This window comes from Canis lupus, chromosome 1, assembly GCF_048164855.1.
Source record: "Canis lupus baileyi chromosome 1, mCanLup2.hap1, whole genome shotgun sequence".
NCBI lineage: Eukaryota > Metazoa > Chordata > Mammalia > Carnivora > Canidae > Canis > Canis lupus.
The window spans coordinates 114,004,013-114,028,259 of NC_132838.1; the positions used below are offsets into that span (position 1 = coordinate 114,004,013).

The 24,247-nt window shown below is 40.4% G+C and overlaps 1 protein-coding gene across 15 annotated transcripts; it reads left to right on the forward strand.

Annotated features, from left to right (window-relative positions):
- The first annotated feature begins 2,602 nt into the window (after window positions 1-2,602).
- Window positions 2,603-24,210, forward strand: LOC140605621 (uncharacterized). Of its 15 annotated transcripts, none has more exons than XM_072777810.1 (7): window positions 2,603-2,934; window positions 3,412-3,483; window positions 5,640-5,822; window positions 8,061-8,115; window positions 8,409-8,518; window positions 10,719-10,817; window positions 20,984-24,210. In XM_072777810.1, the coding sequence occupies exons 5-7, from the start codon at window positions 8,485-8,487 to the stop codon at window positions 23,839-23,841; spliced, it is 2,991 nt and encodes a 996-aa protein (XP_072633911.1). In that variant the 5' UTR covers window positions 2,603-2,934; window positions 3,412-3,483; window positions 5,640-5,822; window positions 8,061-8,115; window positions 8,409-8,484; the 3' UTR covers window positions 23,842-24,210. The 15 variants fall into 15 exon arrangements, with proteins under 15 accessions (XP_072633911.1, XP_072633894.1, XP_072633919.1 ...); XM_072777743.1 differs by having other exon boundaries at window positions 2,605-3,319; window positions 8,392-8,518; XM_072777736.1 differs by having other exon boundaries at window positions 2,605-2,934; window positions 8,392-8,518.
- The last annotated feature ends 37 nt before the right edge of the window (window positions 24,211-24,247 follow it).

The window sequence follows — 24,247 nt, forward strand, 5'->3', positions numbered from 1 at the left end:
CAGAATAGCTACGCTGAGAAAGAATGAAAATGCCAAGTATTGAGGTGGATGAAAAACAATTGGAACTCCTCTACACTTTCCATAAACATGTCAATTCATACAATTACTTTAAAAACTTTATTGAGGTATGATTGATGTGTAAAAAGCTGCACACATTTAATGTATATAACTCAATGAGTTTGAGGATAAGTATACACCTGTGAAACCATCACTATCATCAAGGTCATAGACATATCCATCACCTACCAGAGTTTCCTGCTGCCTTATTATTACTGTTATTATTACTTAAGATCTACACTCTTAGCACATTTTATTTTTTATTTTTATTTTTTTAAAGATTTTATTCATTTATTCATGAGACACACACACACACAGAGGCAGAGAGAGAGAGAGAGAGAGAGAGGCAGAGGGAGAAGCAGGCTCCTTGCATGGGGGTGGGACTCGATTCTGGGACTCCAGGATCATGCCCTGGGCCAAAGGCAGGTGCCGAACCACTGAGCCACGCAGGGATCCCCACAAATTTTAAATATACGTCAAAGTATTGTTAGTTAGAGGCAGTATGATGCATCGATTTCCAGAATTATCTTTATCAATAATATTTAACAATATTAATTCTTGATAATTTATCTTGTATAACTGTAACTTTGTACCTCTTACCCATCACCTACCTGTTCCCCACCCTCCTCCCCAAGCCCTTGGCAACCACTATTTTCTCTCTGCATCTATGATCTTGACTATTTTGGATTCCACATATAAGTAAGAGAGTATTTGTCTTCTTCTGTCTGGCTTATTTCACTTAGCATAATGTCCTCCAGGTTTATCCATGTTGTCACAAATGGCAGGATTTCCTTCTTTTTAAAGGGTCAATAATGTTCCATTGTATGCATGTGCCACACTGTACATCCCTCCATACTATTTTCTATAGTGGCTGCACCAATTACATTTCCACCAACAGTGCACAAAGATTCCTTCTTCTTTACATCTTCACCAACACTTATTATCTTTCCTTTTTTCCCTTTAATAATAGTCTTTCTGACAGATGTGAGGTAATATCTCATTGTATTTTGATTTGCATTTCCCTGATGATTAGTGATGTTGAGCACCTTTTCACATACCTGTTGGTCATTTGTACTCCTTCTTTGAGAAATGTGTATTTTGGACCTTTGTCTACTTTTAAATCAAATGTATATATTTGAGCTATTGAATTATAGGAGTTCCTTTTTTTTGGATATTAACCCTTTATTGTATATATGGTTTACAAATATTTTTCACCTGTATCTTGCCTTTTCATATTGTTTCTTTTGTTATGAATTAGGCTCATTTATTTTTGCTTTTGTTGCTTGTGCTTTTGGTGTCATAGCCAAGAAATCATTGCCAAGACCAATATCAATGAGCTTTTTCTCTGTTTTCTTCTAGGGGCTTTGTGGTTTTAGGTCTTATGTAATTTTAATCTATTTTTAGTTGATTTTTGTGTATGGCATAAGATAAGGGTCCCATTTTTTTGCATATGGATATCCTGTTTTTCCTGCACCATTTATCCAAGAAACTATCCTTCTCCATTATATATTTTGGCACCCTTGTTGATGATTGTTTGACTGTATATGTATGGATTTATTTTTAGGCTCTCTATTCTGTTCCATTGATCTGTGTCTGTTTTTATTTCAAGACCATGCTGTTTGATTACTGTGGCTTTCTTTCTTTCTTTTTTCTTTTTTTTTTTTTAGATTTTTAGATTTACTTTAGAGAAGAATGAGGGAGGGCAAAGGGAGAAGGAGAGAGAAAGAGTCCTCAATCAGACTCCCCACTGAGCACAGAGCCCAACCTGGGGCTCTATCCCAGGAACCTGGGACCATGGCCTGATCTGAAATCAAAAGTTGGTCACTTAACCGACTGAGCCACCCAGATGCCCCCTACAATGGCTTTATAATATAATTAGAAGTCAGGAAGTGTGATGCCTCCAACTTTATTGTTCTTGCTCAAGATTGCTTTGGCTATTCAAAGTCTTTTGTCCTTCCAACTGAACTTTAGGATTTTTTTTTTCTAAAATGCCCTGGAACATTGATAGGGATAACATCAAATCTGTAGATCACTTTGGGTAATACAGACATTTTAACAATATTAATTCTTCCAATCCATGAACATGAAACATCCTTCCATTTATTTTTGTCTTCTTCCATTTCTTTCTAGTAGAACTCATACACTTCCTTGGTTAAACTTGTTCCTAAATTTGTATTGTTTTTGATGCTATTATGAATGAGATGGTTTCCCTAATTTGTTTTGTTGCTGTATAAAAACACAATTGAGTTTTGTATGTTGACTTTGTATCCCATAACTTTACTGAATCCTTCATTCTGAGTTTTTGGGTGGAGTCTTTAGGGTTTTCTATATATAAGACTCTGCCTTCTTTTTATATTCATTTGCATTTTTCTCCTTAATGAGAAAAGTAAATTACACTGAGGCTCTAAGAAGAAGCAATGTTCCTTCCAGAGGCATCCTCAGAGTTACCAGCAGCCTGCGCCTGCGTGCTCCCGGCGGCTGGGACTCCCACAAATCCCTGGGCTCGGCACCTCTAGGGGCGGGTCCAAGTTGCATGCCGGGAACAATATGAGCCGGAGAGCTCCAGGCTTCTGAGGCATTCCCTGCTTGGGACTTCATTTCCCAGTGGCCTCCACGCCCAACTAGCCGCCACTTCCGGCATCCGGGGGTCCCTGTCCTGGAGGGATGAGGCCCTCCGGCGGAGGAGAGAATTCGTGGCTGCCAGAGGCCTCTGCTGACCAGGACCCCAGCCGGAGGGACCCGCCAGCGTGTGTGGGCAGAGAGAGGCGCTCAGGACAGAGCGCTGACAGGCACCCGAGGGAGGGCGCCTGAGCGCGTGTGCGCGCGCAGCGAGGAGGGGGACTGTGCGACCGCGAGGGGCGGCCGCGGAGTGTGGCGGTGCGTGCGTGAGGGCGCGCGTGGTGCTGCGGTGACGGGGAGCGGGGGCGTGTGGTGAGCGTGCTTCGCCGTGGCTGTGTGTGCGTGTCAGTGTGAGTCACGGGACCGGCGGCCCGCCGCTTCCTCCCCTCCCAGCCACGTGGCTGCAGCATGCCCGTGGCCCCTGTAGAGAGGTCAGACGCTGAGCCCAGAATGAAAGGTTTCCTCCGGAAAGCCCGGGCCTGGCCTTGGGATGGGGACTTAAGCCCTGGAAGTGCCTGTCTGGGCCCCCCACGAGGGCAGCTACCTGTTGCGAACCACCGCATTCTCGGAGTTGCGTCCCCAGGAACCAGCTTCGAACGCGGGGACCGATTCCTCCTTTTACTCCCATCCCATTTTGTGCGAAGTAAGGGACGTGTGGCCCTGGAGGGTACTTTTAAATTTAGTCTGCGTTCCCAGAAAAGCCTGGGGTCTCATGCTCGCCTTCTCCCTCTTCAGTCATACCATTACCCAAAAGAAGGACTCCGAGAAGGATGGGAGACTATTATTACCGCACGTCTAAAGTCAAGGGTGAGTTTGTGCTTTGTATTGCCTGAGAAATGCGTTTTTGTTTTCTAGAATAGAGAGGTGCCTGTGAGTTTTCAGGAAATGTAGGGAGACGTGCAAATTGATACCCCACCATTTGGTCCCCCATGGCACCTCACCTCTTGACAATATTCACTGGGTAAGTAACTTGGTAAATACCAAAAACAGTATCGTAAATAGTTCACATCTTGAGCACTCCCTTTTTCTGAGATAACAAGGAAATAAACCAGCAGTTAATGTTAAAGCTTTATTTTAGACTCTGATTTGGTAAGAAGAAAATTAGGTGGAATCACACACTGGGTACCTTTTGCTCTTTAAGGACCTGCTTTTCTTTTCTTTCTCTCTTCTTTTTTTTAAGATTTTATTTATTTAGTCATGAGACACAGAGAGAGGCAGAGACGCAGGCAGAGGGAGAAGCAGGCTCTCCATGCAGGGAGCCTGTCGTGGGACTCGATCTCGGGTCTCCAGGATCATGCCCTGGGCTGAAGGCAGCGCTAAACGGCTGAGCCCCCCAGGCTGCGCTCTTTTTCTTTAAAAAAAAAAAAAAAAAAATTATTTATTTATGAGAGAGAGAAAGGCAGAGACACAGGCAGAAGGAGAAGCAGGCTCCCCTTGGGGAGCCCAGTGCGGGACTTGATCCCAGGACCCCAGGATCATGACCTGAGCCACCCAGGCGCCCCAAGGGCCTGCTTTACAAAGCAAGAGAAGAGTGGAGATGGCTAGCTGATTTTAGTCAGTGTGAGGCTTTCAAAAATGGGAACGTGATAGTAGCAGAAGCTGGTATCAGTAAGAGCTAGGATTTTTCCAGGGAATTCCATCAGCTGAAGTTTGTATTATTGGCCACATCTCTTTGAAGTTTGGCAGTTGTGTGTTTGGCTTCCTTTTGTGTGAGCTGTGAGAAGCAGTGTAGTGTGATTGAGAGGAGGGGCTGTGGATCCAGACTATCTGGGTTGGAATATTGGCTCTCTCTTCCTGGCTGTCTCAGGTTTGTAATGAATGGTAGATGAGTTAATATGTATTAACTCATTAACCCCTTAGAGTGGTCCCATCCATACAGTAAGTGCTTGATAGGTCTTAGCTGTTCTTCATGTGTGTTTTAACTCATTCCTCTTAGTTTCTATACAACGAGGGCATCAGCAATATGTGATCCATGGTTATTGCTGCCTGCATATTAAGAAAATGAGTGAGATGCTCAAACAGTATAGAATAAAAAATTTTTGGAAAGCCTGGATGCCTCAGTTAGTTGGTTAAGCATCTGACTCCTGATTTCAGTTCAGGTCATGGTCTCAGAGTTGTGGGATCAAGCCCTGTGTGGGGCTCCGTACTGGATGTGGAAACTACTAAAGATTATCTTACTCTTCCTCTGCCCCACTCACCCCCCATCTCTCCCACTCTTAAAAAAAATAATAAAAGTGCTTAACCCTGAGTTGCCGTGATTCTACTTCTGGTCTCCGGGGACCACAAATCCCTTGAAATAGTATACCAAAGGGTTATGGTGGGGTTTGCAGGGAAAGTATATAATTTCATGAGATTATTCAAAGTATGCAGGACCTAAAAGGCTTGGACTCAGTATAGATAAGTAATTATTAACGGGGTGATTTTGCTCTCCAGGGGACATTTGGTAATATTTAGAGGCAACTTTGGTTGCCGTAGTGTGGGGACAGTGATACTTGGATCCAATAAGTGGAGGACAAAAATGCTACTAAACATTCTACAATGCACCACCCTTCTTCCCCCAGCAAAGAATTATCTGGCTCAATATGGTATTAATGCTGAGGATGAGAAACCCTGTCTAACATCAAAAGACTGATACTTGGAGTGATATGTAGAATGATCTTGTACAAACTGAGCAAATCACACTAGACTATATACTCCATCTAGTGATGGAGTATCATGCACTTAAAAAACTACATTGATAAATAATCATGAAAAGAGAAAACATTTGATCTTATGTTAAGCAGTATTCATGTTAGAAGAGTAGTACCCAAGAAGATGTTGTATGTAAATCACATTTACTAAGTGAGGACATTCTATAAGGATTCTCTCCAAAATGATGTTTTCATCAGTTTTTTTTTTAAGATTATTTATTTATTTATTTATTTATTTATTTATTTATTTATTTATTTATTTATTTATGATAGACATAGAGAGAGAGAGGCAGAGACACAGGCAGAGGGAGAAGCAGTCTCCATGCAGGGAGCCCGACGTGGGACTTGATCCCGGGACTCCAGGATTGCGCCCTGAGCCAAAGGCAGGCACTAAACCACTGAGCCACCCAGGGATCCCCTTCATCAGTTTTTTAATGAAGAAGAGAACCGAACATGGTACTGTGTATATCCCGTGCATTTTCTTATTTGGTCTGCAGGTGCTACTTACCTGCATTGTGTTCTTTCAGAGAAGAATCTTGATCATGAAAATTTCTAATTATATTGCTGAGATACAGTTAAGGATGTTAGAACTGGTTCAGGTTAGTTGCTACAGTCACATTGATTTCTTTGTTGACTCTCTCACAAGCTCGGTTCTTTAATGACTGGAAGTACCCAGTTCCTGATAGTTCTGTTTTTATTTTTATGGTTTAATTTGGAAGTAGCTTTATTGTGGTGAGGTTTTTTTGTTTTTTAGAGAGAGAGAGCATGAGCAGGGGGAGGGAGGGGCAGAGAGAGAGAGAGAATCTTAAGCAGGCTTCAGGCTCACTCACAAGAAAAAGGGAAACAGTGGAATTAAGTTTCTTTTTTTTGTTTTGGAATTAAGTTTCTTTAACAAATGCGATTTTCAGGGCACCTGGATGGCTCAGTGCTTAAACATCTGCCTTTGGCTCAGGTCTGATCCCAGGGTCCTAAATCAGGCTTCCCACAGGGAGCCTGCTCCTCCTGCCTATGTCTCTCATGAATATATAAATTAAAAAAAACCAAACAAATATAATTTTTATTATCCTTAGTAATAATGATTAAGGAGTTAATATTAATGATAGGATACTATATTTGAAATTAGGTACACATTTAGTTATTTAGATTTTATTCATTTATATATTAGAGAGGGAGAGAGAATGAGAGCAAGCAGGGGAAGGGGCAGAGGTAGAGAGAGAGAGAATCTCAAGCAGACTCTGCGATGAGTGTGGAACCCATGCCAGGCTCGATCTCAGGACTCTGAGATCATGACCTGAGCCAAAATTAAGAGTTGACAGCTTAACCAACTGAGCTACCCAAGTGTCCTTGAAATTTGGTATCCTTTTTAAACCCTTTTTAAACCCTCACTTAGTACTTGACTTTGAATTTTTCCCCCCATCAATTAATAGGGATTTTTATAATAAATAATGGCATAGTATGCCATCGTACAGTGGACCATCTGCCAACTATTAGATAAATTTAAGTTTCTTTTTTTTTTTTTTTTTTTTTAATTTAAGTTTCTAATTTGGGGTCATTATAGAGCATCCTCTAATAATCATCTTTGTGTGTGTATCATGTGTGCTTCCATAGCTGTTTCCTATGGAAGATTCCTGGAATTGGGATTTGTGTTCATTGTAAGATGCTCAGGTACCTGCAATATGTTGGATATGGTGATAATGATGGAGAGGACACAGCCACCACTTTTAGGTTTCTTATTACTCTAGCACAGATGAAGTCTGAACAAGAATAAATGTATAGCAGAATATGACAAGTCCATCAGAAAAAGTCATCTAGCGTACTTTGAGAGTTTATAGGAATGAATTTATATATATATATATATATTAAGACTAACAGACATTGACAGAAAAAATTCCAGAAAACTGTATGTCACATTAATAGTTCTTATCACTGCACTGTGGCCCCAATTCTCTACTTTTTGCTTAAGGGTGCTTCATAATTGTAACTACTGTGTGGCATTAACTTGGAATTTATAGAGTTATATTTGAAATATATATATATTTTATAGATGGGATCATTCTGCATCCTATTTTGTAACCTGATTTTTCTGCTGACCATGTATCTTGAATATGTAATGACTACATAGTATTCCATTACGTGGATGCCCTGCTATATACTTAACTAGTTGGCTTTGCTGGACTTAGAAAGCTGAACACTGCCTGAGCAATTCCATCTACATCCTTTCCAGTTTTCTACCTTGCCCTACTTCTCCCAATCCTGAATTTACAAAGAGGTTCCAATTTGGATGACATGACCCGTTTTCAGCCCTGAAAAGTGGGACACAGGGAGGAAGATCTGCACAGAGCAGGATATGGGGCCCAGCCCTAGGTCTTGTCATTTATCCCAGGAATGTAGGGTCCCTCATGCTGAGATATTTTGGAGGACAGCATGTTCCCCAGGACTTGAGGGAGGGCTCAATTTTGTCTAGACTCCTCATGTTTGATGCCAATTTGTATGGGGGGTGGGAGGGAGCGATTGGAGGATCAGAGGGAAAGGGAGAGTGTGTGAAGCAGAGAGGGATAAAAGAGGCATCTTAGGGAGTAGGTGGGATACAGAAATGGAAGAAAAAAATTGTTGTATTAATTTAAAGCACCTAGAGAGCACCAAGGCACAGCTTGGCTTCAGCCTTTCTTCTTTTTTTTTTTTTTTTTTCTCTAGGAGGGGAAGCATGAGGAAGATGGACCAATTTTGTTGTTCTAAAAACATGGCCTACGTAAGTTGGTATTTGTTTTCCTGAAATATGATGACTTCACATTTCTTTAGCCATTCCCAGCCATGCTGAGGTCAGTAGGTTATCCCGCAGCACACAGGAAGTTTGCTCTGCAGCAGCAAGAGTCTTCAAGAACTTGCAGGCACCCTATGAAATTCTACATTGCTCCTGTCTCGCAGTGCTGTTCTTCGCCTCCTCTTTGTTCACCTTACAATAATCTCCTTTGGTTTCACTGTAATGCGTGTGTGTGTGTGTATGTGTGTGTGTGTGTGATTTCAGGGATCTCTGTCATTCAGGGACGTGGCCATCAGCTTCTCCCAGGAGGAGTGGGAGTGCCTGGACCCTGCTCAGAGGGCTTTGTACAGGGATGTGATGTTGGAGACCTACAGCAACCTGGTTTCACTAGGTAAGACTGTCTCCCCCAATAGTAGTTTGTTCTAAAGATTAATTAACATGATAATAAAATTGATATTGAGCGAGTATAATTAATAATTTAATTTGAATTTTAATGATTTCATTGAAGAACTTAATTTGAAATAATTTAAACCAATAATTTAATAAATTGTTAGTGTCTCTTTTCTGGAATATCAGCTTTCCTTTCAGTGAGTTTCAGGGTCATCTGTTAAGAAATAGCTGATGTTTCTCTTGTTCCCAAAAGAAATAGTTTGGGATTCGTCAGGTTGAAAACGGGCATGTCCGCAAAGTGCCTGTGTCTTACCTACCTGTATCTGAACTTTCTCCTTTACACTGGCCCTCTCTGTAACTGCCTCTTTCCTAATAACCATGGGATACAATTAGGACTCTCAGACATTCATTATATGATCATTGTCTAAGAAAACAGCTTTGTATTGTGTTTGATCTCAGATTTACTCTAAATGTTCTGGGTCTTGGTTTTTTTTTTCTGACCTACTTGGAAGGAGACAGTGTTCTGAGTTTTTCTATCAAAAGCTCCTCTATGATTTATATATTGATTGAGTCACCCAAATTCATTTAAAATTCCATTTCCTTTAATACACATTCCTTTTGTTTTTTCTTTTTTAATTGTATTTATTTATTCCACAGAGAGAGCAAAAGCAGTGGGAGCAACAGGGATAGAGGGAGAAGCAGACTCCCCGCTAAGCAGGGAGTCTGATGTAGAGCTCAATCCTAGGGCCCCAGGATCATGACCTGAGCCAAAGGCAGACACTTAACCAACTGAGCCACCCAGGCACCCCAACAAACATTCTTTACCTGTTTCATAGTTGAAAGTTTCAGGCCATGAAGTGTGTATATTTCATGAAATGAACTTACTAAGAATGAACCAAAATGTCTAAGGAGACAAAATAAATAACAACAATAAAAATGCTAGTTAACTTTGTAGTACTATATGCTAGGCAATGTTGGAAGTGTTTTACATACATTAACTAATTCAATTTTAATATGAACCCTATAAAGTAGGTATTATTATCATCCCCATTTTAGAGATGGGAAAACTGATGGACAGAGTTTAAAGGGCTTACTTGGGGTCGTATCGCTACAGGATAGCAGAGACCAGGGTTTACATTGGCCACTCTGGCTTGAAGGTTCATGTTTTCAGCTACTGAATTGTACTTCCTCTTAAAGGACAGAGTCTATATGAGTTTAAATAAAATAAGTCCTTTCTCTAACCTTGCTGCTCTCATTCAATCCTCTCACCCTTCTCTGAAGTCTTTTCTCAATATCATTTTGACTTTGAAATTACTACAAATGGGGATGCCTGGGTGGCTCAGAGGTTTAGTGCCTGCCTTCGGCTCAGGGCGTGATCCTGGAGTCCTGGGATCAGGTCCCACGTCGGGTTCCCTGCATGGAGCCTGCTTCTCCCTGTGCCTGTGTCTCTGCCTCTCTCTCTCTCTGTCTCTCATGAATAAATAAATAAATCTTAAAAAAAAAAGTACTACAAAGGTAGGGGCACCTGGGTGGCTCAATTAGTTAAGCGTCTGACTCTTGATTTCAGCTCAGATTATGATCTCAGGGTCATGAGATCAAGCCTGGTGTTGGGCTGCATGCTGGGTGTGGAGCCTGCTTGAGATTTCCTCTCTCCTTCTTCTCTTGTCCCCTCTAAAAACAATATTATTTCAAATTTAACCAGGTCTTAGGACACCTGAGTGGCTCAGCGTTTGAGCATCTGATTTTGGCTCAGGGCGTGATCCTGGGATCCGGGATTGAGTCCCACATTGGGCTTCTTTTGGGGAACCTACTTCTCCCTCTGCCTGTGTCTCTGCCTCTCTATTTCCATGTCTCTCATGAATAAATAAATAAAATATTTTTTAAAGATTTTATTTATTTATTCATGAGAGACAGAGAGGCAGAGGCAGAGAGAGAATCAGGCTCCATGCAGGGAGCCCAACGTGGGACTTGATCCCAGGTCCCCAGGATTAGGCCCTGGGCTGAAGGCGGTGCTAAACTGTTGAGCCACCTGGGCTGCCCAAAATAAATAAAATCTTAAAAAAAAAAAAATTTAACCAGGTCTCAACCAAAGTTTTTTGGTTTGTTTTTTTAGGGGGAAGGGTTGTGTGTATTAAAAAAAAGTTTTTGTACACCATGTGTCATTCATTTCTTTTTCTTTTCTTTCTTTTTTTTTTTTTTAGCAGGAATTTCCATCTCTAAGCCAAATGTGATTACCTTATTGGAGCAAGAGAAAGAGCTCTGGGTGGTTGTGAGGAGAGAGACAAGTGGATGGTACCCAGGTGAGTAGGGGAGAAGCCAGCAGAGAGGATCAGGAGGGGTCAGAGAGGGGTCATACCCCTGAGTTGTGGTTTGGAAAAATTCCTTGAAAGACCCAAGGCCTGCTGGATAAAAATGCCTGAGATCTAAGAAGGAAATAAAGATCACAGCATGGGCTTTCAAAGGAACTCCTATCTTTTGCTAATCACCTCTAATTTTTATTCCCTTATTTCTTCTTTTAGTGAAGTGAGTGTCCTCTTTCTTTCCCAATGTAACCTTTTTAAAAAAATTATTTATTTATTTATTTATTAGAGAGAGAGAGCACATGAGTAGGAGCGAGGGGCAGAGGGAGAGAGAGAGAATCCGGGGCAGAGGGAGAGAGAGAGAATCCCAAGCAGACTTCCACGCTGAGTGAGGAGTTTGCCGTAGGGCTCCATCTCGTGACCCTGAGACCATGACCTGAGCCAAAATCAAGGGTCAGACACTTAACTGACTGAGCCACCCTGGCGGGCCTTCCCTCCCCTCCCCCATGTTACCTTTTAGCATATATTTTGCATCCAGCTGCTTTCCAATTTTCACATTTAAATTTCTTTTTTTTTTTTAAGATTGATTTATTTTTTTAAGAACAGGGGTAGGGGCAGAGAAAAAGACTGAGAGCGAGAAAGAGAGAGAGGATCCTTAAGCAGACTCCTCACTGAGAGCAGAGCCCAACACAGGGCTCGATCCCAGGACCTTGAGATCATGACCCTAGCAGAAACTGAGAGCTGGCCACTCAACCAACTGAGCCACCCAGGCGCCCCTGCATTTAAATTTCTGTATGTGTTCCTGTGTCTAAGAAATGTATTCATATACTCAGCCAATATTTATCAAGTGTCCTCTCCAAGCAAAGCACTGCTGGCTCTGTATATGAAATGAACATGACTGAGGCACAAAGCGAGGCCATCAGTAGCCTGTCTGAAACTGCTGCTGGCAGTAGCTGCCCCGACGCATGTAGCCCTCGTTCTTCCGGTAGCCATCCTTCTGGTCTTGGAAGTAGCCACCATAGGTACCCTGCTTGTGGTTAAACAACTGCTCCTTATTTTCCACCAAGCTGCCCAGCTTCTCAGCCAGCCCAGGACCAGGTTCTGTTGGGGAGTGGGTTTGGTGCGGTACATCACCGCAGTCTGGTCGGCTGGTCCAGAGAGGCCATCAACTCCTCATGACTGATAGAATCACTGCTCTCATGCACTTGACTTGCAGTTGGCAAGACCTGGGTCAAACAAGCAGATGAGTGAATCAGTACTGTCAGGAATCCTGCTGTGCAGACAAGTATATAGGAGCAATAGGGTGAAAATGACAGGTTTGGGTGGTTGGGGAGCATGTCTCAAAGTGGGTGTGCTTGCACAGAGTCGTGAAGAGAGGAGTCAGGCCACAAATCTGGGCAACAGCACTCTAGTCTGAGCAGGAGACACACACAGGCTCTGAGAGAGAAATGGTCTCTGTGGGAGCAGTAAGAAGGTTAGAGCAGAGGGGCAAAGGGTTGGTGGGAAGGGAAGTCTGGGAGTTAGGCCAGGACCAGATCATACAAGGTTCTGATTGTCATTGTGAAGAATATAGAATGTTTTTCAGGAATTACTTGGAGCCATGTTCTGATCTATGTGGAAAGTTTTCCTCATTTTTTAGTTTTTAAACAAACTAAGTATGACAAGAATACAGAAGACCATATAAAGAATTGCATGATTTTTTTTTTTAAGATTTTACTTATTTATTCATGAGAGACACAGAGAGAGAGAGGCAAGAGACACAGGCAGAGGGAGAAGCAGGCTCCATGCAGGAGCATGACGTGAGACTTGATCCCGGGACTCCAGGATCACGCCCTGGGCCAAAGGCAGGCGCTAAACCACTGAGCCACCAAGGGATCCCCAAGAATTGCATGATTAAGTATCTTAAGGTACCCACAGACTTGTAACCATAGGTCATGAGTTAGGATTTTGCCAGCTGTCCTGTAAGCCTGTTGTGTATCTCTTTGCATTTACAAACCTCCTCCCTGCAGGAAAGGTTTTCTCAAGAGCTTTATTGTCCAAGTGAACATCTCCAGTCTGATTTTGTTTTACGTATTGTTTTTAAAAGTCTTTTAAGTCTCTCTCTCTCTCTCTCTCTCTCTTTTAAATATTTTATTTATTTATTCATGAGAGACAGAGGCAGAGACATAGACAGAGGGAGAAGCAGGCTCCATGCAGGAGCCCAATGTGGGACTCGATCCCAGGACTCCAGGATCATGCCCTGGACTGAAGGCAGACGCTCAACTGCTGAGCCACCCAGGCGTCCCTTAAGTCTCTTTTAAATTAAAAGTTCCTCTTGATTTTTTTGTTAACAGTTCTACCTTGATTAAATTAGATCATTTGTCCTGTAGCTTCACACCATCTGGATTTTGCTGATTGCATCTTGGTGGGATGGAGGAACAGGTTCCTTTTTCTCCTATTTCCTGTAAAATGATAGTTGATTAAGAAGCTTAATCAAACTCTTGGGAAATTTTTTTTTCTTTTTTTTGTAGGTGATGGTGAGATATTCTTCAGTTCATTGGCATGCGATGTCTGGATTTTTCGTTTTAGTGATATCAGCAGTCACTGACAGGCAGTTACTATGTCCCTTAATTCATTAGAGGTTATAAATTGGTGGATATACTAATTATGTCATTTATTTCTTAGCTGGAATGCCTCTGTAAAAAGAAACTTCACCTTATTTACTACTTGGTTACTCAGTTTTACAGATCATATAGAAAATTAAAGATGAATATTCTTTTTTTAATATTTATTCATTTACTCATGAGAGACACACTGAGGCAGAGACATTGGCAGAGGAAGAAGCAGGCTCCATGCAGGGAGCCCGATGTGGGACTCAATCACGGAACTCCGGGAACACACCCTGAGCCAAAGGCAGAAGCTCAACCACTGAGCTACCCAGGCATCCCTAAAGATAAATATTCTTTTCCTTTGTTTACTAATTTTCTAAATCATGAGTTAGTTTCTTACATCTCTTCAATGGTGACCCATTTTGGGGGCACCTGGGTGGCTCAGTTGGCTAAGTGACTAACGCTTGGTTTCAGCTCAGGTCATGACCTCAGGGTCCTGAGATCAAATCCTTCATGGGGATGGATACTTGGGTTGTTTCCATGTCTTGACTATTGTACATAGCACTATGGTAAACATAGGGGAGCATATATCTTTTCAAATTAGTATTTTCGTATTCTTTGGGTAAATACCCAGTAGTGGAATTAATGGATCCTATGGTAATTCTATTTTTAATTTTTTGAGGAACCTCCATACTGTTTTCCACAGTAGCTGCACCAGTTTGTGCATAAGTATGCCTTTGTTCACATCCTTGCCAACTCTTGTTTCTTGTGTTTTTGATTTTGGCCCTGATAACAGGTGTAAGGTGATACGTCATTGTGATTTTGATTTACATGTTCCTGATGATGAGTCATGTTGAGTATCTTTTCATGTGTCTCTTGGCCATCTGTATGTCTTCTTGGGAATAATGTCTATTTCATGTCCTCTGCCCACTTTTTAATTGCATTATTTGTGGTTTTGGTATATTTTGGATATTAACCCCATATCAGATATCATTTGCAAATATGTTTCTAGGAATTTATTTCTTCTAGGTTTTCCATTTGTTGGCATACAATTTTTCATAGTATTCTTTATAATTCTTTATACTTCTGTAGTATTGGGTGTTAGGTCTCTTCCTTCATTTCTGATTTTATTTATTTGAGTCCTGCCTTTTTTTCTAGATAAGTCTGGCTAAAGGTTTATCAATTTTATTTCAAAGAACCAGCTCCTGGTTTCATTGATCTGTTGTTTTTTTTTAATCTCTATTTCATTTATTTCTGTTCTAATCTTTATTATTTCCATCTTTCTACTGGCTTTAGGTTTGTTGGTTCTTCTTTTTCTAGCTCCTTTAGGTTTAAGTAGGTTGTTTATTTGGGAGTTTTCTTATTTCCTGAGGAAGGCCTGTGTTGCTATAATCTTTCCTCTTAGAACAGCTTTTGCTGCATCCCGAAGATTTTGGACCATTGTGGTTTCATTTGTCTCCATGTATTTTTTTATTTCCTTTTTGATTTCTTGGTTGACCCATTCATTGTTTAGTAGCATGTGGTTTAGCATCCATGTATTTGTGTTTTTTCCAGATTTTTTCTTGCACTTGATTTCTAGTTTTATACTGTTGCAGTTGGAAAAGATGCATGATATAATTTTAGTTTTTTTGTGTTGACTTGTTTTGTGGCCTAACATGCGATCTGTTCTGGAGAATGTTCCATATGCTCTTGAAAAGAATGTGTATTCTGCTATTTTTGGATGGAATGTTCTGAATATATCTATTAGGTCCATCTGGTTCAATATGTCATTCAAAGCCACTGTTTCCATATTGATTTTCTTCCTGATTGATTTATCCATTGAGATAAGGGGTATTAAAGCCCCCTACTGTTATTGTATTACTGTTAGTTTCTTCCTTTATGTCTTAATAGTGGCTATATGTATTTAGGTGCTCCCATGTTGGGTGCATAAATATATACAATTGTTATATCTTGTTGAATTGTTCCCTTTCTCTGTTATGTAGTGTCATTCTTTGTTTCTTGTTACAGCCTTTATGTTAAAGTGTATTTTGTCCAATATATAGTATTGCTACCATAGCGTTCTTTTCATTTCCATTAGCATGCTAGATATTTTTCCATTGTTTCACTTTGTCTGCATGTGTCTTTTTTTTTAATGTTTGTAAACTTATTTTTTTTAATTTTTTTAAATTTTTTTATTTATTTATGATAGTCACAGAGAGAGAGAGAGAGGCAGAGACACAGGCAGAGGGAGAAGCTGGCTCCATGCACCGGGAGCCCGATGTGGGATTCGATCCTGGGTCTCCAGGATCGCGCCCTGGGCCAAAGGCAGGCGCCAAACCGCTGTGCCACCCAGGGATCCCTAAGATTTTATTTATTTATTCATGAGAGATACACACAGAGAGAGAGAGAGAGAGAGGTAGAGACACAGGCAGAGGGAGAAGCAGACTCCCCCACGTGGGACTCGATCCCGGGTCTTCAGGGTCAGGCCCTGGGCTGAAGGCAGCGCTAAACCACTGAGCTTCCCGGGCTGCGCTGCATGTGTCTTTATACCTGATGTGAGGTCTTGCTTTTTTAATGCATTCAGTCATTGTAGTCTTCTGATAGCATTTTGTCCATTTACATTTAAAATAATTATTGATGGGTATGTACTTAGGGCCATTTTGTTACTTGTCTTATGGTTGCTTTGTAGTTCTCTGTTACTTTTTTTTTTTTAAAGATTTTATTTATTTATTCATGAGAGACCCAGGCAGAGGGAGACACAGGCTCCATGCAGGAAGCCTGACGCGGAACTTGATCCCAGAACTCCAGGATCATGCCCTGAGCCAAAGGCAGATGCTCGACTGCTGAACCACCCAGGCTTCCTTTCTTCTTCTCTTCTCTTGCTTTCTTCCCTTGTGGTTTGATGGCTTTCTTTAGTGTTATGCTTGGATTCCTTTCTCTTTATTTTTTTGTGTATCTATTATAGGTTTTTGATTTGTGGTTACCATTAGGTTCATGTATAACATCTTAGGTATATAGTGGTCTATATTGAGTTGTTAAAATTTGCTAAAATTTTAATTAGATGGTTGCTAAAATTGGAATCCATTCTAAAGAACTAAGTTTTTACTCCCTCCATTCCATTTTATGTATATGATGTCATACTTTACATTATTTTATTTTGTAAATCCCTTAGCTGAATTTTATAGATATAATTGATTTTACTACTTTTGTGCTTTAACCTCCAAGTTGGTTTTGTAAGTGATTAATTTACTTTTATTATATGTTTGCATTTACCTGTGAAATTTTCTACTATCATAATTTTCTTACTCCTGATTATGGCCTTTTTCTTTCCATTCAAAGAATTCCCTTTGATGTTTCCTATAAAGCTAGGTTAAGTGGTAATGAACTCCTTTAACTTCTGTTTGTATGAGAGACTATCTCTCCTATTCTGAATGATAACCTTGCTGGGTAGAGTATTCTTGGTTGCAAGTTTTCCTTCCAGTATTCTGAATATGTCATGCCACTCCACTTTGCCCTGCAATGTTTCTGCTGAAAAATCAACAGAATAGCCTTACTGATCATCTCTTGTATATAACTTTTCTTTTCTCTTGATGCTTTTACGATTCTCTATTATTACCTTTTGCCATTTTTCATTACTATGTGTCTTGGTATGCAACTTGTTGGGTTAATTTTATTGGGGGCTATCTGTGCTTCCTGGATCTAGATGTCTGTTTCCTTCTCCAAATAGGGAAGTTTTCAGCTATTATTTCTTCAAATAAATGTTCTGTCCCCTTTTCTCCCTCTTCTCCTGAGATCCATATAATGCAAATATTATTATATTTGATGTTGCTAAGTTTTCTTAATCTATCCTCATTTTTAATTATTCTTTTTATTTTTGCTATTCAGCTTGATTTCTTTTCATTACCCTACCTTCAAGGTTGCTGATACATTCTTCTGCTTCCTTTAATCTGCTATTGATTCCCTCTGGTGTATTTTTTGTTATTGAGTTCTTCATCTCTGATTAATTCTTTTTAATATTTACTGTTTGTTTTCAAAATTCTCACTAAGATCATCCACTCTTTTCTCAAGTCCAATGAGTATCTTTATGACCATTACTTTGAATTCTTTACCAGGTACAGTGCTTATCTTTGTTTCGTTTCATTCTTTGGCCATGATTTTGTCCTGTTCTTTTACTTGGGACATTTTCTTGTCTTCTCATTTTATAGAACTCTTTGTGTTTGTTTCTGTGTATTAGGAAAATCAGTTACAGCTTTTGATCTTGAAAGTAGTGGCCTTATGAAGAAGAGGTTCTGTGGTATCCTGGAGTGCAGAATCCATTGTTTACCAGAACCAGGTGCTTCAGAGATGTTGCTTGTGTGGGTTGCCTATGCTCAGCTGTTGTGGCAGAGCCTCTTTTGCCTTCAGTCCATTGGCTGCAGTGGCCCACTTTGTCAGTTCTGGGCAAGGTTTGGTCACTGTGCTGTTAAGGGACCATTGGGGACTTGTAGTTCAGTGGTGTCATCAGTCAGACTAGATGCGTGCTCTCAGCCTATTTGTTGGGTCTGTATTTGTACCAGCTTGCAAGGTATTCTCCCTGCCTTGTCCCTCGAGAGGGGGCGAGTTTCCTTTTTTACTGGTAGACGGGGTTGGCAATCAGACTGCCTGCTCTTAGTCCATCTGCTAGGGCTGATGTCACACTTTCATCAACAGGGTATTCTCTGTACTGCTAGCTATAAGGTTTGGTTGCTGGAGCTGTGGGCACACTGGAATGTGTGGTTATCCTTCCCCTCCCTACAAAGCAGGAGTCACTTTAGGGGTGGTACTGGTCCTGACTGGGGCTGCTTGCAGGGTGTGTTGGGGCTGGAGCCCATTTGGAGTGGGGTAGATTGGATGGGACAGATCCTCAGGAGAATGTGAAGGTAGGACATGCAGGGCTAGCAAGGTAGGTGATGTGTGTTTGCACTGGTTCCCTAAAGCTTCAGCTATCTAGGTGGCAGTTGGGGGTGGGCAGGGAATGGTTCCCACCAGCTCTTGTGTTCTTGGGGGAAGTTTCCTAAAGATCCCCGTCCCTCCAGCACACATTCTGAGATTAATAAATAAATGTTCTTTATGTATACCCCAGGCGCTTTTCAAACTGCTGCTTCTGGGACTCCTGGGTGGCTGAGTGGTTGAGCATCTGCCTTTAGTGCAGGTCGTGACCCTGGGGTCCTGGAATCGAGTCCCACATTGGTCTCCCCAGGGGCAGCCTGCTTCTCCCTCTGCCTATATCTCTGCCTCTCTCTGTGTGTCTCTCATGAATAGTAAAAACAAACAAACAAACAAACAAAAACAGTTCTTCAAACTGCTGCTTCTATGCTGTATCTCAGCAGGTTGTTTGTTATGTTGGCTCTTTAAGGATGGCAACTCAAGTTTCCTTTCATCCTCTGGCTCCTCTGGAACTAAGCCTACTGATTTTTAAAGTACCCAGAATAGGGACGCGTGGGTGGCTCAGTGTTTGAGTGGCTGCCTTTAGCCCAATCTTAGAGTCCTGGGATTGAGTCCTACATCATGCGCTCTGCATGGAGCCTGCTTCTCCCTCTGCCTGTGTCTCTGCCTCTCTCTTTCTCTCTCTGTGTGTGTCTCTTATGAATAAATAAAATCTTTAAAATAAAATAAAGTACCCATAGTTAAGCCCCACTGATTGTAAAAACTTGTGAAGTTAAGTCCCACTGCCTTTCAAAACCAAATGTAATGGGATTCATCTTTCCAGTGTGCCTGAGGTACCTGGTGTAGAGTCTGATTCTCTTGCTTCTTTCTTCTTGTGGTGACCCTCCTTTTGTGGTTATTCTCGCTGAGGGTTTGGTTCCCAGCTGTGTCTCCACCTCTTTTACCCTTTTTGATGTGGCTTCCTCTCTTGATCACCTATGGAAAGTCTGTTCTGCCACTCTCAGGTCATTTTCATAGTTGCACTGATATGGCTGTTATCTTGTGTCTGTGGAAGGAGGTGAATGCAGGATCCTTCTACTCCAGCATCTTTTCAGAACTCTCCCTATATCTTCTATTTTTTACTGAGATTTTTTCATTTTCCCATTTGTTTCAAGAGTATTTGTGTTTGTTTATTAGAACATTTGCATAATTATGGTTTTAAAGTCTTTGTAAGGTAATTCAAACATCTGTCATCTCAGTGTTGGCATCTGCTGATTTTCTTTAACATGGTGATGTATTTCAGCAGGTAATCAACCTAGTTAAGCCTCAAGCTTTAAGCTTCTTTTTTTTTAAAGATTTTATTTATTTATTTATTTATTTATTTATTTATTTATTTATTTGAGACACAGAAAGAGAGAGAGAGAGAGAGGCAGAGACCTAAGCAGAGGGAGAAGCAGGCTCTATGCAAGGAGCCCAGAGTGTAGGACTCGATCCCAGATTCCGGGATCACGTTCTGAGCCAAAGGCAGATGCTCAACTGTTGAACCACCCAGCCACAACCAACCGTCCCTCAAGCTTCAAGTTTCTACCTGCCTTCTGTGGTTTGTTTTCCCATTGTGACCTATACATGGCCAATTGAGGGCTCAGATGTGCATTTGTTCCCATTTGAAACAAGTAATATGAGGACGATTCTATTTATCAATTTCAGTAGTTTTGAATGAATGATTATTGTGATAAACTTTTCCCAGTGGCTCACTTTTGTATTATATACCTTTATTATCAGTGCTTTACCAATTACTTAAAACCTATTCTGTGCTATGGTCTTATTATTCAGTGGTGAATGCTATCAGGATTGTGTCTGCTCTTAGGCACATTTAGGAATAAGAAAATACACAATGAGAAATGAGCTAATGAATGAATGAACATACAATTAAAAAATTGTGAAGGCAACGAATGAGACTCTTAAATAGAGAATAAAGGAGAGGGATATAATTAGGTGGGCCTAGCAGGTATAGCTATTCTGAGAAGACATTTGTTTTGGGCCTTAAAAATGAGAATGTTACAATCAGCTCAGGCCACAGGATTCTTGTGTGATCAAACAGTCTGACCAAAGCATAAAGATATTAAAGAAAGGTTATATCATGTTCAGAGCACTAAGAGAAGACAGTATGGTAGAGATGGGGTCCAACGGATGACAGTGGCTGCATAGGTGGTCTTGTTATCCATGGTAAAGGTTTTGGATTTTATTATAAGCGTAAGTACAAACCATTCAAAAGAGTTTTAAGTACGGATCTTTGAGCTTTGATCTGCCTTTGAATTAGATGTTAAAAATGCTCGAGATATTAAAAATACAGCATCTTAGTACTTATTCCTAAAAATTCTGATTCTATGCATCTGAGTTGCTTGAATATCAGTATTTGTAACAAGCCTACCAGAGGATTTTGCTTAACACCTAAATTTTACAAGGTTAATCTCTTCCCCTATAATGAGCATCACCATCTAACATAAACTTTAACATAACATCTAACATAAACTTTCTTCATTTTTGGAGCTCTTATCCTTTTTCAAATTCTCTGAAAATGTATTACATATACTTCAATATATATGTTATTTTTTTCTATATACCTATATATTTTTATATGTATATTTCTTTAATGGATTTTGTATATATGTGTACAGAAAGGTAAAATGTGTTTGCTTTCTCCTTTTCTTTCAGATTTGGAGTCAAATTATGGAGCTGAGAAGTTATCTCCAGAAAATGATATTTGTGAAATAAATTTGCCTAAACACAGTATAAAGAAAATAAGTAAAACTCTTGGCCTCAAGACCTCCAATTTGAGAAATGACTCAAAATGCAGAAATAGATTTAGGGAACAACAGGAACATCAAGAGGGGTATATCAGTCAAAAGATAATAAGCTATGAAAAAATGCATACTTCTCATCGTATGTCTCTTATTCACACTACAAATACACCATATCAATGTAAGGAGTGTGGGAAGTACTTTAGTCGTGGTTCAAATCTTATTCAGCATCAGAGTATTCATACTGGAGAGAAACCCTATAAATGTAAGGAATGTGGGAAGACCTTTAGACTTCTTGTCCAACTTACTCGACATCAGAAATTTCATACTGGTGAGAAACCCTTTAAGTGTAAGGAATGTGGGAAAGCTTTTAGTCTTCCCACCCAGCTCAATCGCCATGAGAATATTCATACAGGTGAGAGACCATTTGAGTGTAAGGAATGTGGGAAGTCCTTTAATCGTAGCTCAAACCTTGTTCAACATCAGAGTATTCATACAGGTGCAAAGCCATATGGATGTAAAGAATGTGGGAAAGGCTTTAATCGTGGCTCAAATCTTGTTCAGCATCAGAAAATCCATTCTAGTGAGAAACCCTTTGAATGCAAGGAATGTGGGAAGACCTTTAAATATCATTACCAATTTATTGAACATTGTCGAATTCATACTGGTGAGAAATCCTTTGAATGTAAGGAATGTGGGAAGGCATTTAGTCTTTTGATACAGCTTGCACGACATCAGAACATTCATACTGGTGAGAAGCCATTTAAATGTAAAGAATGTGGCAAGGCCTTCAGTCGTGGCTCAAATCTTGTTCAACATCAGAGTATTCATACTGGTGAGAAACCCTATGGTTGCAATGAATGTGGAAAGGCTTTTAGACTTTACCTACAACTTTCTCGACATCAGAAAACTCATACTGGCGAGAAACCTTTTGAATGTAAGGAATGTGGGACAGCCTTCCAGTATCAGTACCAACTTGTTGAGCATCAACGAATTCATACAGGTGTGAAACCCTATGAATGTAAGGAATGTGGGAAGTTGTTTCGTCGTGGTTCAAATCTTATTCAACATCGGAGTGTTCATACTGGAAAGAAACCTTTTGAATGTAAGGAATGTGGAAAGGCCTTTAGACTCCATATACAACTTATTCGACATCAGAAATTTCATACTGGTGAGAAGCCCTTTGAATGTAAGAAATGTGGGAAAGCCTTTAGTATTCTCACCCAGCTTAATCGCCACGAGAATATTCATACAGGTGAGAGACCATTTGAATGTAAAGAATGCGGGAAGTCTTTTAATCGTGTCTCAAACCTTGTTCAACATCAGAGTATTCATGCTGGCATGAAACCATATGAATGTAAAGAGTGTGGGAAAGGCTTTAATCGTGGCTCAAATCTTGTTCAGCATCAGAAAATCCATTCTAGTGAGAAACCCTTTGAATGTAAGGAATGTGGGAAGACCTTTAGGTATCATTACCGACTTACTGAACACCATAGAATGCATACTGGAGAGAAACCCTTTGAATGTAAGCAATGTGGAAAGGCCTTTACTCTTCTGACACAGCTTACTCGACATCAGAACATTCATACTGGTGAGAAACCATTTAAATGTAAGGAATGTGGCAAGGCCTTCAATCGTGGCTCAAATCTAGTTCAACATCAGAGTATTCATACTGGTGAGAAACCCTATGGTTGCAAGGAATGTGGAAAGGCTTTTAGACTTCACCTACAACTTTCTCGACATCAGAAAACTCATACTGGCGAGAAACCTTTTGAATGTAAGGAATGTGGGACAGCCTTCAGACATCAGTACCAACTTGTTGAGCATCAGCGAATTCATATAGGTGTGAAACCCTATGAATGTAAGGAATGTGGAAAGAGCTTTAATCGTGGGACAGACCTTAGAGTACATCAGAGAATTCACACTGGTGAGAAACCCTTTGAATGTAAGGAATGTGGGAAGGCCTTTAGACATCACTATCAATTTCTTGGACATTACAGAATTCATACTGGTGAGAACCCCTATGAATGTAAGGAGTGTGGGAAATGCTTTACTTGTGGTAGTGAACTTAGAGTACATCAGAGAATTCATACTGGTGAGAAACCATATCAATGTAAGGAGTGTGGGAAGGCCTTTAGTCGTAGCTCAAACCTTATTCAACATGTTAAAATTCATACTGGTGAGAAGCCCTTTGAATGTAAGGAATGTGAAAAGGCCTTTAGCAATAATTATGAACTTACTGTACACCAGAGAATTCATACTGGTGAGAAACCTTATGAATGTAAGGAATGTGGGAAAACTTTTAGACTTAGTTCAGTTTTTACTGCCCATCAGAGAATTCATACAGGTATGAAACCCTATGAATGTAAAGAATGTGGAAAGACCTTTAGTTGTAGCTCAAACCTTATTCAACATGAGAGGATTCATACTGGCGAGAAACCTTATGAATGTAAGGAATGTGGGAAGGCCTTTAGACTTAGGTCAGTTTTTATTGCCCATCAAAGGATTCATACAGGTCTGAAGCCCTATGAATGTAAAGAATGTGGGAAAGCCTTTACTGTGAATGGTCAGCTTACTCGACATCAGAAAATTCATACTCACCAGAAGTCCTATGAATATAAGGAATGTGGGCAAACCTTCACTGGATATGAACAGCTTACTCAACATCAGAAAGTTCATAGTGGCAAGAAATCCTATGAATATAAAAAAAGGTGGGAAGACCTTTCATCATGGACTCAGATTTGCTCAACAGCACAGTATTCCTACTGGTGAGAAACTGAATAGAAGTAACGTGAAAAGATTTACAGTCACAGCAAACACCTTAGTGTTGAGGGGACATTCTGGTGAGAAAGTCTCTGAATGTAAAGAAATATAGGGTAGCCTTCATGTTCACAATTATGAAAGATTTTGCTAGGTATGTTAATTTCACATACTTAGAAAAGCCTTCAAACCCCAACTGGAGGAAAATTGTTGGAACAAATGTAAGTTAATGTCTACCTGAGGCAGATGCTTTATCACCATTGCCATTTCATTACCTGTGTGACATTAGGTGCCTACCTCTGTGTATCATTTGTAAATGGCAACAATTTAAGTACATACTAGTGCAATTACAGGAATAAATGTGTTCTAGTACATGGAAAATCCTTAAAAGAGTATTTGGCACTTGTGCTCATAAAGA